At 41.5% G+C, this 13,712-nt stretch overlaps 1 protein-coding gene across 2 annotated transcripts; it reads left to right on the top strand.

Annotated features, from left to right (window-relative positions):
- Positions 1–10,477: 10,477 nt before the first annotated feature.
- On the top strand, positions 10,478–11,555 carry LOC115143566 (cholecystokinin-like). 2 transcript variants are annotated; one of them, XM_029684066.2, is made up of 2 exons: positions 10,478–11,204; positions 11,361–11,555. In XM_029684066.2, exons 1-2 carry the CDS (start codon positions 10,931–10,933, stop codon positions 11,429–11,431), a joined length of 345 nt encoding a protein of 114 aa, XP_029539926.1. In that variant the 5' UTR covers positions 10,478–10,930; the 3' UTR covers positions 11,432–11,555. The 2 variants fall into 2 exon arrangements, 1 of the variants encoding a protein (XP_029539926.1); XR_010458590.1 differs by having other exon boundaries at positions 11,118–11,204; positions 11,344–11,555.
- The last annotated feature ends 2,157 nt before the right edge of the window (positions 11,556–13,712 follow it).

Raw genomic sequence — 13,712 nt, 5'->3', positions numbered from 1 at the left:
AGTCACTTTGAAGATTTTCTCATTCTTTCTTTCTGACTTCAAAGATGTCCTGTTCAGTAACTATACCCTTGTTTGAAATATGAATAAACCTCATAATTCCTCACATTCCATTTTGCCTACTCAGTACTTGCTCTCAGATGTTGGTTTGGATAGTGTGTTTTGTTCAAGGGACAAATGCAAAACAGCCACATAACAGCCTGAGTAAGTTTCATTCCAAAACGCTCTATATCCATTTTCAGAAATGTTGGTCAATTAGCTTTTATTGTTTAAAGACATTATGAAAGAGATTGGTTTGTTTTTTCACTATCTAATGAGGTTGTTCAATGACATACATGTGTTTCTTACTACTGTTAGTTTTCACAGTCAAATGTAACCTATTTTTTTTTTAATAGAAAGAAATGTACAAATTATACATTTGTGACATCAATATTTAAAAATGTTTTACAAAAATAATATTCACTATAGTCAATATCTGTATGTAGAATGTTTACATTTGACATTTTAGTCATGACAGATGGTCTAATCCAGAGCGATTTACAGAAAGTGCATTAATTTCAAACTAGCTAGGTGAGACAACCACATCTCATCTAGCACATAGCGTTCTGAGAACCACGTTTCTTAGAGCTTGGTGAGAGTGTGGTTGTCCTGTGGCTATTTTGCATACAACCTTCTCATAAAGCAGGGCTTCCCAAACTTGTTTTGGCCCATGACCTCATTTTGATATCAAAAAAATGTTTGCGACCCCACCATGTAAAAAAAAGGTGATGTAATCAGCGGTCAATGTTTACTTTTTTAATTGAGGCTATGACAGTCTATTACAAATAAGTCTGACAATACTTTTGACAGTATTTCAATCTGAAGGAAGTATGGTTTGAAGTGACTGAACACATCAGAAAGGTATTGGAAAGTTTAGAAGATCACTAGTCAATCATTTTTCATGGTCTTCTGTGTAGAAAAGAACATCATCATTGATGAGGATGGGGGTGATATTTTTTTTCCCCGACTTTCTAGTTAATTATTTACCTGATTAGCTTAATCAGGTAATAATAATTAGAGATACATTATTTTTTAGAATTTCATGTCATATCACTTAATCCGGCATAGCCAAAGACACGACAGAGGGAAACATAAAACCATGTATGTGTTCCTGAGAGTCTTGTCTTTCAGTGATGGGGTCATAATATTTTGGAGCTTAAACCATTCAAAAGATAGTCACATTTCACACTTGCGGCTACTGTACAATAGTTTATTGACGTAACCCCAGTTCTATGAACCAAGTGCAATCTTTTTTATTTTATTTTAGAGTTTCTCTCTCCATTTTTTTTATCAGGCAACCCGTAGTTTGGGAACGCTGCCATAACATTTCCTACAGGTTTCCTCGTGGTTCTATTTAAAGTTATGTTCTCAGATTGTTCAGAGAACGTTAAGAAACAACGTTCTTCTGTTGGACTTTCAGTACTTCAGCGTAACGTTTTCTGAAGGTTTCCTCATGGTTCTATTTAAAGTCATGTTTGCAGACTGTTCAGAGAACGTTAGGAAACAACTTCAATTCTTCAGCATAACGTTTTCTGCAGGTTTCCTTGTGGTTCTATTTAAAGTCATGTTCTCAGAACATTAAGAAAACTTTCCATAAAATCTACAAGAAAACATGAGTAACGCTCTAAGAACGTTCTAAGAATGTTATTTAAAAACATATATTCCGTTCTTAGCATCAACAAAACTTTCTCATCCTCTATCCTGTTAAGTGTGTTAAGGTGTGTTGGCCTGCCCACTAATTGGCCACACCTGATCTTAATGAGTGCTTGTTTCCTTTGAAATAGGATCCGTTTGAATAAACTAAAATGAACAGCTATGTATGAGTAAAAAAAACATGGCATGCTAGCTCCATCCTGGTGGTGCAGATGACTAATTCCATGGATACATCAGAAGATCATAGGTTTGAATCTCACAGATGCCATACCACAATAACAAATACATGTTTGTATCAGGACTCAGGATAAGACCCAGATGCAGTCAGTTTGAATCACAAATGTTTATTTACAAAGCAGGGGGCAGGCAAATGACAGGTCAATGGCAGGCAGAGGTCAGTAATCCAGGGCAGAGGCAGTAAGGTACAGACCAACAGGCAGACTCAGGGTAAAGGCAGGCAGAATGGTCAAAACAGGGACTAGAGAGAACAGGAGTACAGGAAAAACACGCTGGTAGTCTTGACGAGACAACAGTAGAACAGCAGAGGGGCTAAGAATCTTAGAGATGGGGCAAGGGCCTATAAAATGGGGTGAACGTTTGCAGGACTCCACCCGGAGTGGCAGATCCCGAGTGGACAATCATATCCTCTGCCCGAGACAATAATGGGGAGTCGGGGGTCCGGTGGTGGTCCGCCTGTCATCAATACCTGGAGGTGGTCTTGAGAAGACCGGGCTCTCTTCCAGGTATGGTGACCGAGGCGGACAAACATCTGGGCCGAGGGTATGCTGACCTCTTCCCTCTTGCTCAGGGAAGAGCAGGGGGCTGATAACCCAATTAACACTCAAAATGTGAAAGACTAGTGGCTGAGCAGGGGAGGGTGTTGCGGGCGTATTCCACCCACATGGTTGCTGGCTCAAGGTGGTGGGGTTGGCGGGGACGAGGAAACGAAGAGTCGTCTCCAGGTCCTGATTGGCTCACTCCAACTGGCCGTTAGACTGGGGGTGAAACCCGGAGGATGGCAGACTTAGGAGACTCTCCGGGGAACTCGGGTAACCTCGGATTCTCTCTGGAATTTAGGCCCCAGGGACTTCCGGGATTGGGATTGGGATCCTTGGGTGAGCAAGTGGGACCGGAAGCAGACCTCCTACTCTATATCATCTACTGCATCTTTATGTAATACATGTATCACTAGCCACTTTAACTATGCCACTTTGTTTACATACTCATCTCATATGTATATACTGTACTCAATACCATCTACTGTATCTTGTCTATGCCACTCTGTACCATCACTCATTCATATATCTTTATGTACATATTCTTTATCCCCTTACACTTGTGTCTATAAGGTAGTAGTTTTGGAATTGTTAGCTAGATTACTTGTTGGTTATTACTGCATTGTCGGAACTAGAAGCACAAGCATTTCGCTACACTCGCATTAACATCTGCTAACCATGTGTATGTGACAAATAAAATTTGATTTGATTTGATTTGTACATTCCCATAGACGGCCATCGGTCCTGATGGTCAAGGCGATGAGCAAATCGAGATCTGTAGGCAGCTCCCGGGCTGGGAGCTTGTATAACTTTCTCCGATAATCCGTGAAGGAACTTGTCAAACAGGGATTCCGGGTTCCAGGCACTCTCAGCAGAGAACATTCAAGGCATGGTCATGGCGTTCCGCCAAGTTCTGGAATCCTTCCATAAGACCTGGAAGTATATCCTCGTTTCTCCCAATGGTGGCTCCTTTGAAGGAGACTGCGTTGCAGAGCTGGTCTGAGTCTGCTGGGTCAGACCCAGATGCAGACAGTTCAAATCACAGATGTCTATTTACAAAACAGGGGGCAGGCAAATTACAGGTCAAGGGCAAGCAGAAGTCGGCAATCCAGGGCAGAGTCAGTAAGGTACAGAAGGGCGGGCTCGGGGCAGGCAGAGGTCAGCAATCCAGGGCAGTGTCACAAAGGTACAGGCAGGGTCATGGCAGGCAAAATGGTCAAAACCGGAAGAACTAGAAAACAGGGACTAGAGAGAACAGGTGTACGGGAAAAACACGCTGGTAGGCTTGACGAGACAAGACAATATGGCAACAGACAAACAGAAAACACAGGTATAAATGTACGGGGGCTAATGGGGAAAATGGGAGGGGCTTGGAGACAAGCACAATATCAAATCAAATCAAATTTATTTATATAGCCCTTCGTACATCAGCTGATATCTCAAAGTGCTGTACAGAAACCCAGCCTAAAACCACAAACAGCAAACAATGCAGGTGTAAAAGCACGGTGGCTAGGAAAAACTCCCTAGAAAGGCCAAAACCTAGGAAGAAACCTAGAGAGGAACCAGGCTATGTGGGGTGGCCAGTCCTCTTCTGGCTGTGCCGGGTAGAGATTATAACAGAACATGACCAAGATGTTCAAATGTTCATAAATGACCAGCATGGTCGAATAATAATAAGGCAGAACAGTTGAAACTGGAGCAGCAGCACAGTCAGGTGGACTGGGGACAGCAAGGAGTCATCATGTCAGGTAGTCCTGGGGCACGGTCCTAGGGCTCAGGTCCTCCGAGAGAGAGAAAGAAAGAGAGAATTAGAGAGAGCATATGTGGGGTGGCCAGTCCTCTTCTGGCTGTGCCGGGTGGAGATTATAACAGAACGTGGCCAAGATGTTCAAATGTTCATAAATGACCAGCATGGTTGAATAATAGTAAGGCAGAACAGTTGAAACTGGAGCAGCAGCATGGCCAGGTGGACTGGGGACAGCAAGGAGTCATCATGTCAGGTAGTCCTGGGACATGGTCCTAGGGCCCAGGCCAGTTGAAACTGGAGTAGCAGCATGGCCAGGTGGACTGGGGACAGCAAGGAGTCATCATGTCAGGTAGTCCTGGGGCATGGTCCTAGGGCTCAGGTCCTCCGAGAGAGAGAAAGAAAGAGAGAAGGAGAGAATTAGAGAACGCACACTTAGATTCACACAGGACACCGAATAGGACAGGAGAAGTACTCCAGATATAACAAACTGACCCTAGCCCCCCGACACATAAACTACTGCAGCGTAAATACTGGAGGCTGAGACAGGAGGGGTCAGGAGACACTGTGGCCCCATCCGAGGACACCCCCGGACAGGGCCAAACAGGAAGGATATAACCCCACCCACTTTGCCAAAGCACAGCCCCCACACCACTAGAGGGATAGGTGAAAGACAGGTGAAACAGATCAGTGTGACAGTTTGCACGATTAATGCCTAAGTAAATAAATGTCTATCTTTGCTTGGAGTTGGAAACAACTGAACTAGCACTGTAATTTAACCTCTCTTGGGTAGGGGCAGTATTTTCACATCCAGATGAGAAGCGTGCCCAAAGTAAACTGCCTGTTACTCAGGCCCAGAAGCTAGGATATGCCTATAATTGGTAGATTTGGATAGAAAACACTCTAAAGTTTCTAAAATTGTTAGAATTATGTCTGTGAGTATAACACGGCAGGCGAAACCCCGAGGACAAACCATCCCTAAATAAATAAATGTCAGCCTACCACTGTTTTCAATGGCCATCACTTTTATTATAAGGTGAAATCCTCCCAGATTGCGTTCCTAGGGCTTCCACTAGATGTCAACAGTCTTTAGAAAGAGTTTCAGGCTGGTTTCTGGAAAAATTCGCCAGAAATGGTTGTTTATCTAGTTAGCTCAAATTTTGGCTGTAGTGTTTCCAAGCGCATGGAAGAGAGCGCGTTCTTTGGTATTTTTCTCCAGTAAAGACAGAAACGATTCTGTCTTAAATTGTATCATTTATTTACGTATTAGGGTACCTAAGGTTTGATTACAAACGTTGTTTGACTTGTTTGGAAAAGTTTATTAGTAACGTTTGGGATTTATTTTGTATGCATTTTGATGGAGGGAAACTGGGTGGATTATTGACAGAAGCGCGCCAGCTAAACTGAGTTTTTATGGATATAAAGAAGGACATTATCGAACAAAAGGACCATTTGTGATGTATCTGGGACCTTTTGGAGTGCCAACAGAATAAGATCATCAAAGGTAAGGCATTTATTATATCGCTATTTCTGACTTTCGTGGAGCACCTGCCTGGTTGAAATATGTTTTTCATGCTTTTGCAAGCGGGGCGCTGTCCTCAGATAATGTCTTATTGAAACATACATGTTCTCAGAACGTTATTTCATTACCTTCAAATAACCAATAGTTTCCGTTCTCAGAACATTAATAAAACCTCTGAAAAAAACATTCAGGGAACCATAGTAAAACGTTCTCAGAACCTCCCTGCAACTTAAACATGTATGTTCCCAAAATAGGAGAATAGTTCCCTTTCGTTTAAAAAACGGTCAGTTTTAATGGTCAGGAAATGTATGACTTTGTTCCCAGAACCAAAAACATACATTCCCACAACTTCCAAGGAAACACATTTGCTAGCTGGGATATCACTGTCAAATATACAGGATACAAACATTCCATTCAAGCTAAACAATGTTTTTTTTAAACATTTTGCAACAAAAAAACATTTTTATAATCTCAAATCTAGGAATGAACAATCTGAGAACATTCATATTTTAAAAGCACACGAAGGTACCATAAGCAATCATTTCTGATTTTTTTAAACGCTGAAAAACTTGTGGATATAGCGTTTTGGAAATAAACTTTTCAAATACATCTCCATGATCAAATCAAATTATGTCTACTGATGGCCAGCTGGATCTTTACTTTCCTACATACTGAGGCTGGTTTTCAGTCAAACCTGTACAGTATGTTTACACACTGTCTTAGTTTAATCAAATGTGTCCAAGCTCACACACTAATTCTGAAAACCATCAAGCATCAACCTGTTAGAGGAGTCTGTAGTTGGATTGTTACAGTTGTGAAAACCATGCTGATTTTATTTGAATTTGGGGAAAATGAGCTGCTGTGTAAGCACTGCAAGGCAGGTTAGACTGAATTGAGCTATGCCTCTTCCATGTAATGATGATGAATGAGTTCTACCTTGTCAGAGCATGAACAGACATATCCCAAAGGCCTTTTCACCTGAACAAATATCATCAGTGATAAATAACACACAGATATGCCTTCAGAAAGTATTCACACCCCTTCACTTATTCCACATGTGTTTGTGTCACAGACTGAATTCAAAATTGAATTTAAAAAATGCACAATACCCCATAATGACAAAGTGAAAACTTGTTTTTAGAAATATTTGCACGGAAATATCTCATTTACATAAGTATTCACACCACTGGGTCAGTACATGTTAGAATCACCTTTGGCAGCGATTACAGCTGTGAGTCTTTCTGGGTCTAAGAGTCTCTAAGAGCTGTAAAATATTTGCACATTATTCTTTTTTAAATTCTTCAAGCTCTGTCAAGTTGGTTGCTGATCAGTGCTAGTCAGCCATTTTCAAGTCTTGCCATAGATTTTCAAGCCGACTTAAGTTTTAAAAAACTGTAACTAGGCCACTCAGGAACATTGAATGTCGTCTTGGAAAGCAACTCTAGTATATATTTGGCTTTGTGTTTTACAGGCTGACTACACCTCTCGCATCGCGTGCATGAGCATTGCAAAAATACATTTAGAAATATATATTATTAAATTATTGCACCCACGCTGCTTGCGCGCGTCAACAAGCATCTGTGTTGCCAAGGGCTAAAATAGAAGTCAGTTCTATTTGTGACGCAGATCGCATTGCAAGTCCTGCCTCTCCCATCTCCTCCTTGGTTTATAGAAGCAAGTACCCACGTGCCATCTCCTCATTGGTTATACCCACTTGGGTGACTGTAAGACGAACAAGGTCAGTGGCAGTAATACACCTATTTTATGAAAGTTGCCAAAGTCAAGAGAAGAAAAGGCCTGGAAGGAGAAGAGATGACTAGAAACGATTCGGTTGACAGTTGTATGTGTGGATTAATTGGCAGAGTAGAGGATCTGGTGCATTTCAGGTAAAATAACAACTCAATGTTTATATCCCAGGACAAATTAGCTAGCAACAGCAAGCTAGCTAAATAGGACAAATTAGCTAGCAAGTGCAAGCTAGCTAGCTAAATTGCCATAAATGTTTAATGTTTTTCGACCTGTCCCCAAATTAATATAATTGGTTCAGAGTTTGTTTTGATATTTTAACCTGCGTGTCATGATCACATTTGGTGTAGGGGGACAAAATACATTTATGCACGATGGCGCACGATGGCGCACGATGGCGCACGATAGCGTACGCGCGCAGCCAGCCGGTTTGGTTCCGTGTTAGGTTATTGTCCTGCTGAAAGGTGAATTTGTCTCGCAGTGTCTGTTGGAAAGCAGACTGAACAAGCTTTTACTCTAGGATTTTGCCTGTGCTTAGCTCTATTCAGTTTATTTTTAACCAGAGTCCTTGCCGATGACAAGCATACCCATAACATGATGCAGCCACCACCATGTTTTAAAATATGAAGAGTGGTAATCAGTGATGGGTTGGATTTGCCCCAAACATAATGCTTTGTTTTTAGGACAATTTCTTTGACACGTTTTTTGCAGTTTTATGTTAGTGCCTTATTGCAAACAGGATGCATGTTTTGGAATACTTTTATTATGTACAGGGTTCCTTCTTTTCACTCTGTCATTTAGGATAATGTTGTGGAGTAACTACAATGTTGTTGATCCATCCTCACTTTTCTGCTATTGCTACAATTAAGCTCTGTAACTGTTTTTAAGTCACCACTGGCCTCATGGTTAAATCCCTGCGTAGATTCCTTCCTCTCCTGGCAACTGAGTTAGAAAGGATGTCTGTATCTTTGTAGTGTCTGGGTGTATTGATACACCATCCAAAGTATAATTAATAGCTTCACCATGCTCAAAGGGACACTCAATGTCTGCTTTTTTTTTAAATTTACCCATCTACCAATAGGTGCCCCTCTATGCGAGGCATTGGAAAATTCCCTGGTCTCCGTGGCTGAATCTGTGTTTGAAATTCACTGCTTGACAGAGGGACCTTACAGATAATTGTATGTGTCTGGTACAGAGGTGAGGTAGTCATTCAAAAATGATATTGAACCCTATTATTGTACACAGGGTGAGTCCATGCAACTTATTATGTGACTTGTTAAGCAATTATTTACTGCTGGATTTATTTAGGCTTGCCCTTACAAAGGACCTGAATACCTATTGACTCAAGACATTTCAGCTTTTCACTTTTAATGAAATAATAAAAACATAATTCCACTTTCACATTATGGGGTATTTTGTGTAGGCCAGTGACACAACATTTTAATTGTAGCAATTTTAAATCCAGGATGTGACGCAAAATGTGTAAAAAGTCAAGGGGTGTGAATACTGACATTTGACATTTTTTACCTCTCAAAAGGTCAAATCGTTCATACACGGTGAACCCACAAGACGACGTGATGAATGATCCTCATGCCTCGCTAGGTAAGCTCATCCCCATCAAGACTTCACTGTCACTATCCTCAAACCACCACCTATTGAAACCCCAAAGCCCCCTCATTCAGCCAATAGACTGTATATTAAACAAACACTTAACTTCATGGCCTCTATATATTCTCTGGTGACCCTAAAGGGAGTGTTTGACTTGATTATTCTTTGGCACCGTGTGTCAGAAGGTATATCCAAGTAATGTCTGGGAAACCAAGACACCATCGCGTGCCTAATCACTTGGCAGGCCTTCTGCTATTTCTAATGTTTTCTTTGGTTCTATTATCACAGGTAGAGCTATTTATGTTCTGCCTTGATTAGCGTAAGACGGTAACAAAAGCGAAAGGGTGAGTCCTCTGTCTTTGGCCTACGTTCAATTCCTTCCAAGTGTAAGCTGGAAAGCCTGTGTGTCTGTGATATTATGATAAAGAAAGTTTGGAGGGGAGTGGTATACCTCCTTTACTGGAAGTTACAGCAGTAAAAAAGAGGGACACAGCACAATTTAGAGGGCTGGAGGTGGGAGGACCCTAACAAAATCGGTTTATTTCTAATCTAGGACATAAACAATCTTTGTGCTTTTTTCAAATGTAATTATCCTGTTCATTTCCCTTTAATGATCAGTTTCTCCATAACACTCTCTTCCACACCCACATCTCAAAACTAAATGAACAACATCTCAAACATACCTTAATTACCCCAGTTACCACACACACACCTCCAGTCTTCATAAGAATGAGCCTCCTATACATTCTTATCATCCTTGGAGTGCCAGAAACTGACAGACTGGGTTCAAGTTTTTCTATGTACATTAGTTGATACTTTACATTCTAGTGAAGTGCACAATGTAAAGAGACATCAGGTCCATGTTAAACCATTATCACTTGTTTCCTATTTCCATAACAGCATATCAATTTGGCCGTGGTATCCTGACAACAATTCCAGTGTCAATAATATTGACAAGCTTCATTGACAACATTCTAAACGGATATCATATCTGTATGACTTGAATTACAATTTTTTTAAGCTTTTAAAGAATATAATATACACAGAAGATATTTCCTTGACTATTTAGAACATCTATAGGTAAACAACTCTAATGTTGGTTCCAGTCAATGATGCCCTCTTTAGTCCAGATAAGAGTGTTGGATGTACGTCATCACACACTGTCCACTTAAAACCCTTCCTCATCCGTCGTTTAGGTTACGCCATAACGATATCGCTGTCATAATAGTTTTATAACTAGGTCTATATTAAGAACAACAGTAATGATATGGTGCCTTTGTGTTTCATATGTGTTTCTAAGTGATGGACAACTTGCCCTTTTTTTCATGGCATATTTAATGACCGATTCATGGTTTTCCTTGCATGTCAATGCAAGTGGAAGTTAAAGTTGGGGGACCTTGGCCTTGGATACAGGTGTTATGACAGGGTTGTAGACTTCTGTAACAACAACCACTATTGAATATCTGAGTTATACTTTATTGTCTCTCATTTCCAGGTGAACGATTAGAATATTGATGCGCCCCATTCTGGCACCGAGCATCCATTACGCATGGAGTTTCCATCGTCTTTTTCAATCAATCAAGGGATCCATCTTGGACATTGTTATCAGATATTGCTCTTTTACCATATTGGCTACATAGACCTTTGTGTATAAAAGACCTGACAGAGAGAGCTGGCAATATCATTCGCACTTGCTGACTTCGTTTAGTACAGACTGTTACGTACGATCACCTCTCTTAAGGTAATTGCCACTGTCATTTTCACACAAAAAAATAGCTTTTTGCATTCCCTACTTCTAATAATCTAAAGCTTTATTGTAAGAAAACACGTATTCTGCATCTAGGCATGGCAATGAGTGGATTGTTGGTGTGCGTCCTCATGGCAGCGCTGGTGAGTGTTGGTTTGACATCTCCCGTATCCAAGTCGGATGGCAACACCAAACAGGGTGGGATACTGCCACAGCTACTGGCCAGGAGGGAGGCAGTGAGGAATGTTGCGGAGAACATCGCTAAGCGGGTGCAAGACCCTCAAACGAGCATTACACGGATGGAGAGGATGTCGCACCTGTCGGAGGACCAGCGCGAGTTCATGTCCAAGCAAATCATGCAGGCCATCTCAGGTAAGTGGTGGTGTCGAGTCAAGTGCGTGTGTGAGAGAGAAAGAGAGATGCCAACATCTACTGTGGCACATTTGAAGTGCATCGTTGTTCGCTTGAGCACTTTAAATCCACAATTAACTTTTCTGTTTGGTTCATATAGGTTTGTATTGTTCGCAGAGATGATGAACGAGTGTCCGGACTGGGACTACCAAGGATGGGTAGACTTTGGACGGCGGAGTGCAGAGTAGAGATGTACCACATCTTCAGTTACTCAGGAATCCATTCCTATTTGAAGTAGATTGTAAATTTGAATTGGATTATGTCATGAGTTTTGCTTTTAACCCACGTGTCATAATAAACATGTTTGCAGTATGCATGTCTACGGACATTTCTTGATTTCATTTAGGACAATGGGCGGGTTTCCATTTAGGATATGGGTTGGTTTCCCGGTCACAGAATCTACATGAAGTATTCTTTCTAGTCTAGGACAAGGCTTAATGTGTCCGGGGAAATTTGTGTTGTGCTTCCCTTGCCAGCCACAAAATTAAGGAAATTAGAAGGGGGATGGGGGGATTTCGGCATGGCTATTTTCTTTGCTGCGAAAGCCCCCCTCTCCCAAATTCGATCTTTGCATACTAATATATAAGATGACAATAAATCAAATATAACAAGGCAATAAAAAATAAAAAATTAAAGCCAAATTAACAGATTACCAACCATTTAGAATCCCACCGTACCTTCTCCGCTATGCAATCTGGTTTAAGAGCTGGTCATGGGTGCAGCTCAGCCACGCTCAAGGTCCTAAACGATATCATAACCGCCATCAATAAGAGACATTCCTGTGCAGCCGTATTCATCGACTCTGTCAATCACAACATTCTTATTGGCAGACTCAACAGCCTTGGTTTCTCAAATGATTGCCTCGCCTGGTTCACAAACTACTTCCAACTAATAGAGATCAGTGTGTCAAATCGGAGGGCCTGTTGTCCGGGCCTCTGGCAGTCTCTATGGGGGTGCCACAGGGTTCAATTCTCAGGCCGACTCTTCTCTGTATACATTTACATTTACATTTAAGTCATTTAGCAGACGCTCTTATCCAGAGCGACTTACAAATTGGTGCGTTCACCTTAAGACATCCAGTGGAACAGCCACTTTACAATAGTGCATCTAAATCTTTTAAGGGGGGTGAGAAGGATTACTTTATCCTATCCTAGGTATTCCTGAAAGAGGTGGGGTTTCAGGTGTCTCCGGAAGGTGGTGATTGACTCCGCTGTCCTGGCGTCGTGAGGGAGTTTGTTCCACCATTGGGGGGCCAGAGCAGCGAACAGTTTTGACTGGGCTGAGCGGGAACTGTACTTCCTCAGTGGTAGGGAGGCGAGCAGGCCAGAGGTGGATGAACGCAGTGCCCTTGTTTGGGTGTAGGGCCTGATCAGAGCCTGGAATACATCAATATATACATCAATGATGTCGCTCTCGTCTCTACGCACACGACACCATTCTGTATACCTTTGGCCCTTTTTTGGACACTGTTAACTAAGCTCCAGATGAGCGTCAAATGCCATACAACTCTCCTTCCGTGGCCTCCAACTGCTCTTAAATGTAAGTAAAACTAAATGCATGCTCTTCAACCGATCGCTGCCCGCACCTGCCCGCCCGTCCAGCATCACTACTCTGGACGGTTCTGACTTAGAATATGTGGACAACTACAAATACCTAGGTGTCTGGTTAGACTGTAAACTCTCCTTCAAGACTCACATTAAACATGTCCAATCCAAAATTCAATCTAGAATCGGCTTCCTATTTCGCAACAAAGCATCATTCACTCATGCTGCCAAACATACCCTCCTTTGCACCCCAGTATCTCTGCTTGCACATTCATCTTCTGCACATCCTACCATTCCAATGTTTAATTGCTATATTGTAATTACGTCGCCACAATGGCCTTTTATTGCCTTACCTCCCTTATCCTACCTCATTTGCACATGCTGTATATAGATTTAGTTTCTACTGTATTATTGATTGTATGTTTGTTTATTCCATGTGTAAATCTGTGATGTTGTATGTGTCGAATTGCTTTGCTTTATCTTGGCCAGGTCGCAGTTGCAAATGAGAACTTGTTCTCAACTAGCCTACCTGGTTAAATATTTAATTCTTAATTTCCTTAATTTTGTGGCTAGAGTCAAATACTTTGTGGTACACACTACTGGTCAACATGAGATACCAAAATTATTCTGAAGTGTGCCAGGCCTTGCAGTCCCAAGATAGAAAGGGGGGGGGAATTTCCTATATGGCTAGAGTCAAATACTTCGTGGCCCACATGAGTCAAATACTTTCTATAGAACAAACTTCACGTCAGGATAGGCAACCACAATTAATAAAAGTGTGTTAAATTAAACAGAGGAGAGAGTAAAACATAGGCAAGCAATAAACAGAACAACTACTAGTCTAATAAGACATGGGAGAGATGACAAAGTGTTTTATTTATAGACGAATACACTTGAAACAAATAGCCAAACCGAAAACTGCAGA

Source organism: Oncorhynchus nerka, linkage group LG15 (genome assembly GCF_034236695.1).
Source record: "Oncorhynchus nerka isolate Pitt River linkage group LG15, Oner_Uvic_2.0, whole genome shotgun sequence".
In the NCBI taxonomy this organism is placed as follows: Eukaryota; Metazoa; Chordata; class Actinopteri; order Salmoniformes; family Salmonidae; genus Oncorhynchus; species Oncorhynchus nerka.
Note: the sequence above shows the minus strand (reverse complement) of the source record. Positions and strands in the feature narration are given on the sequence as shown.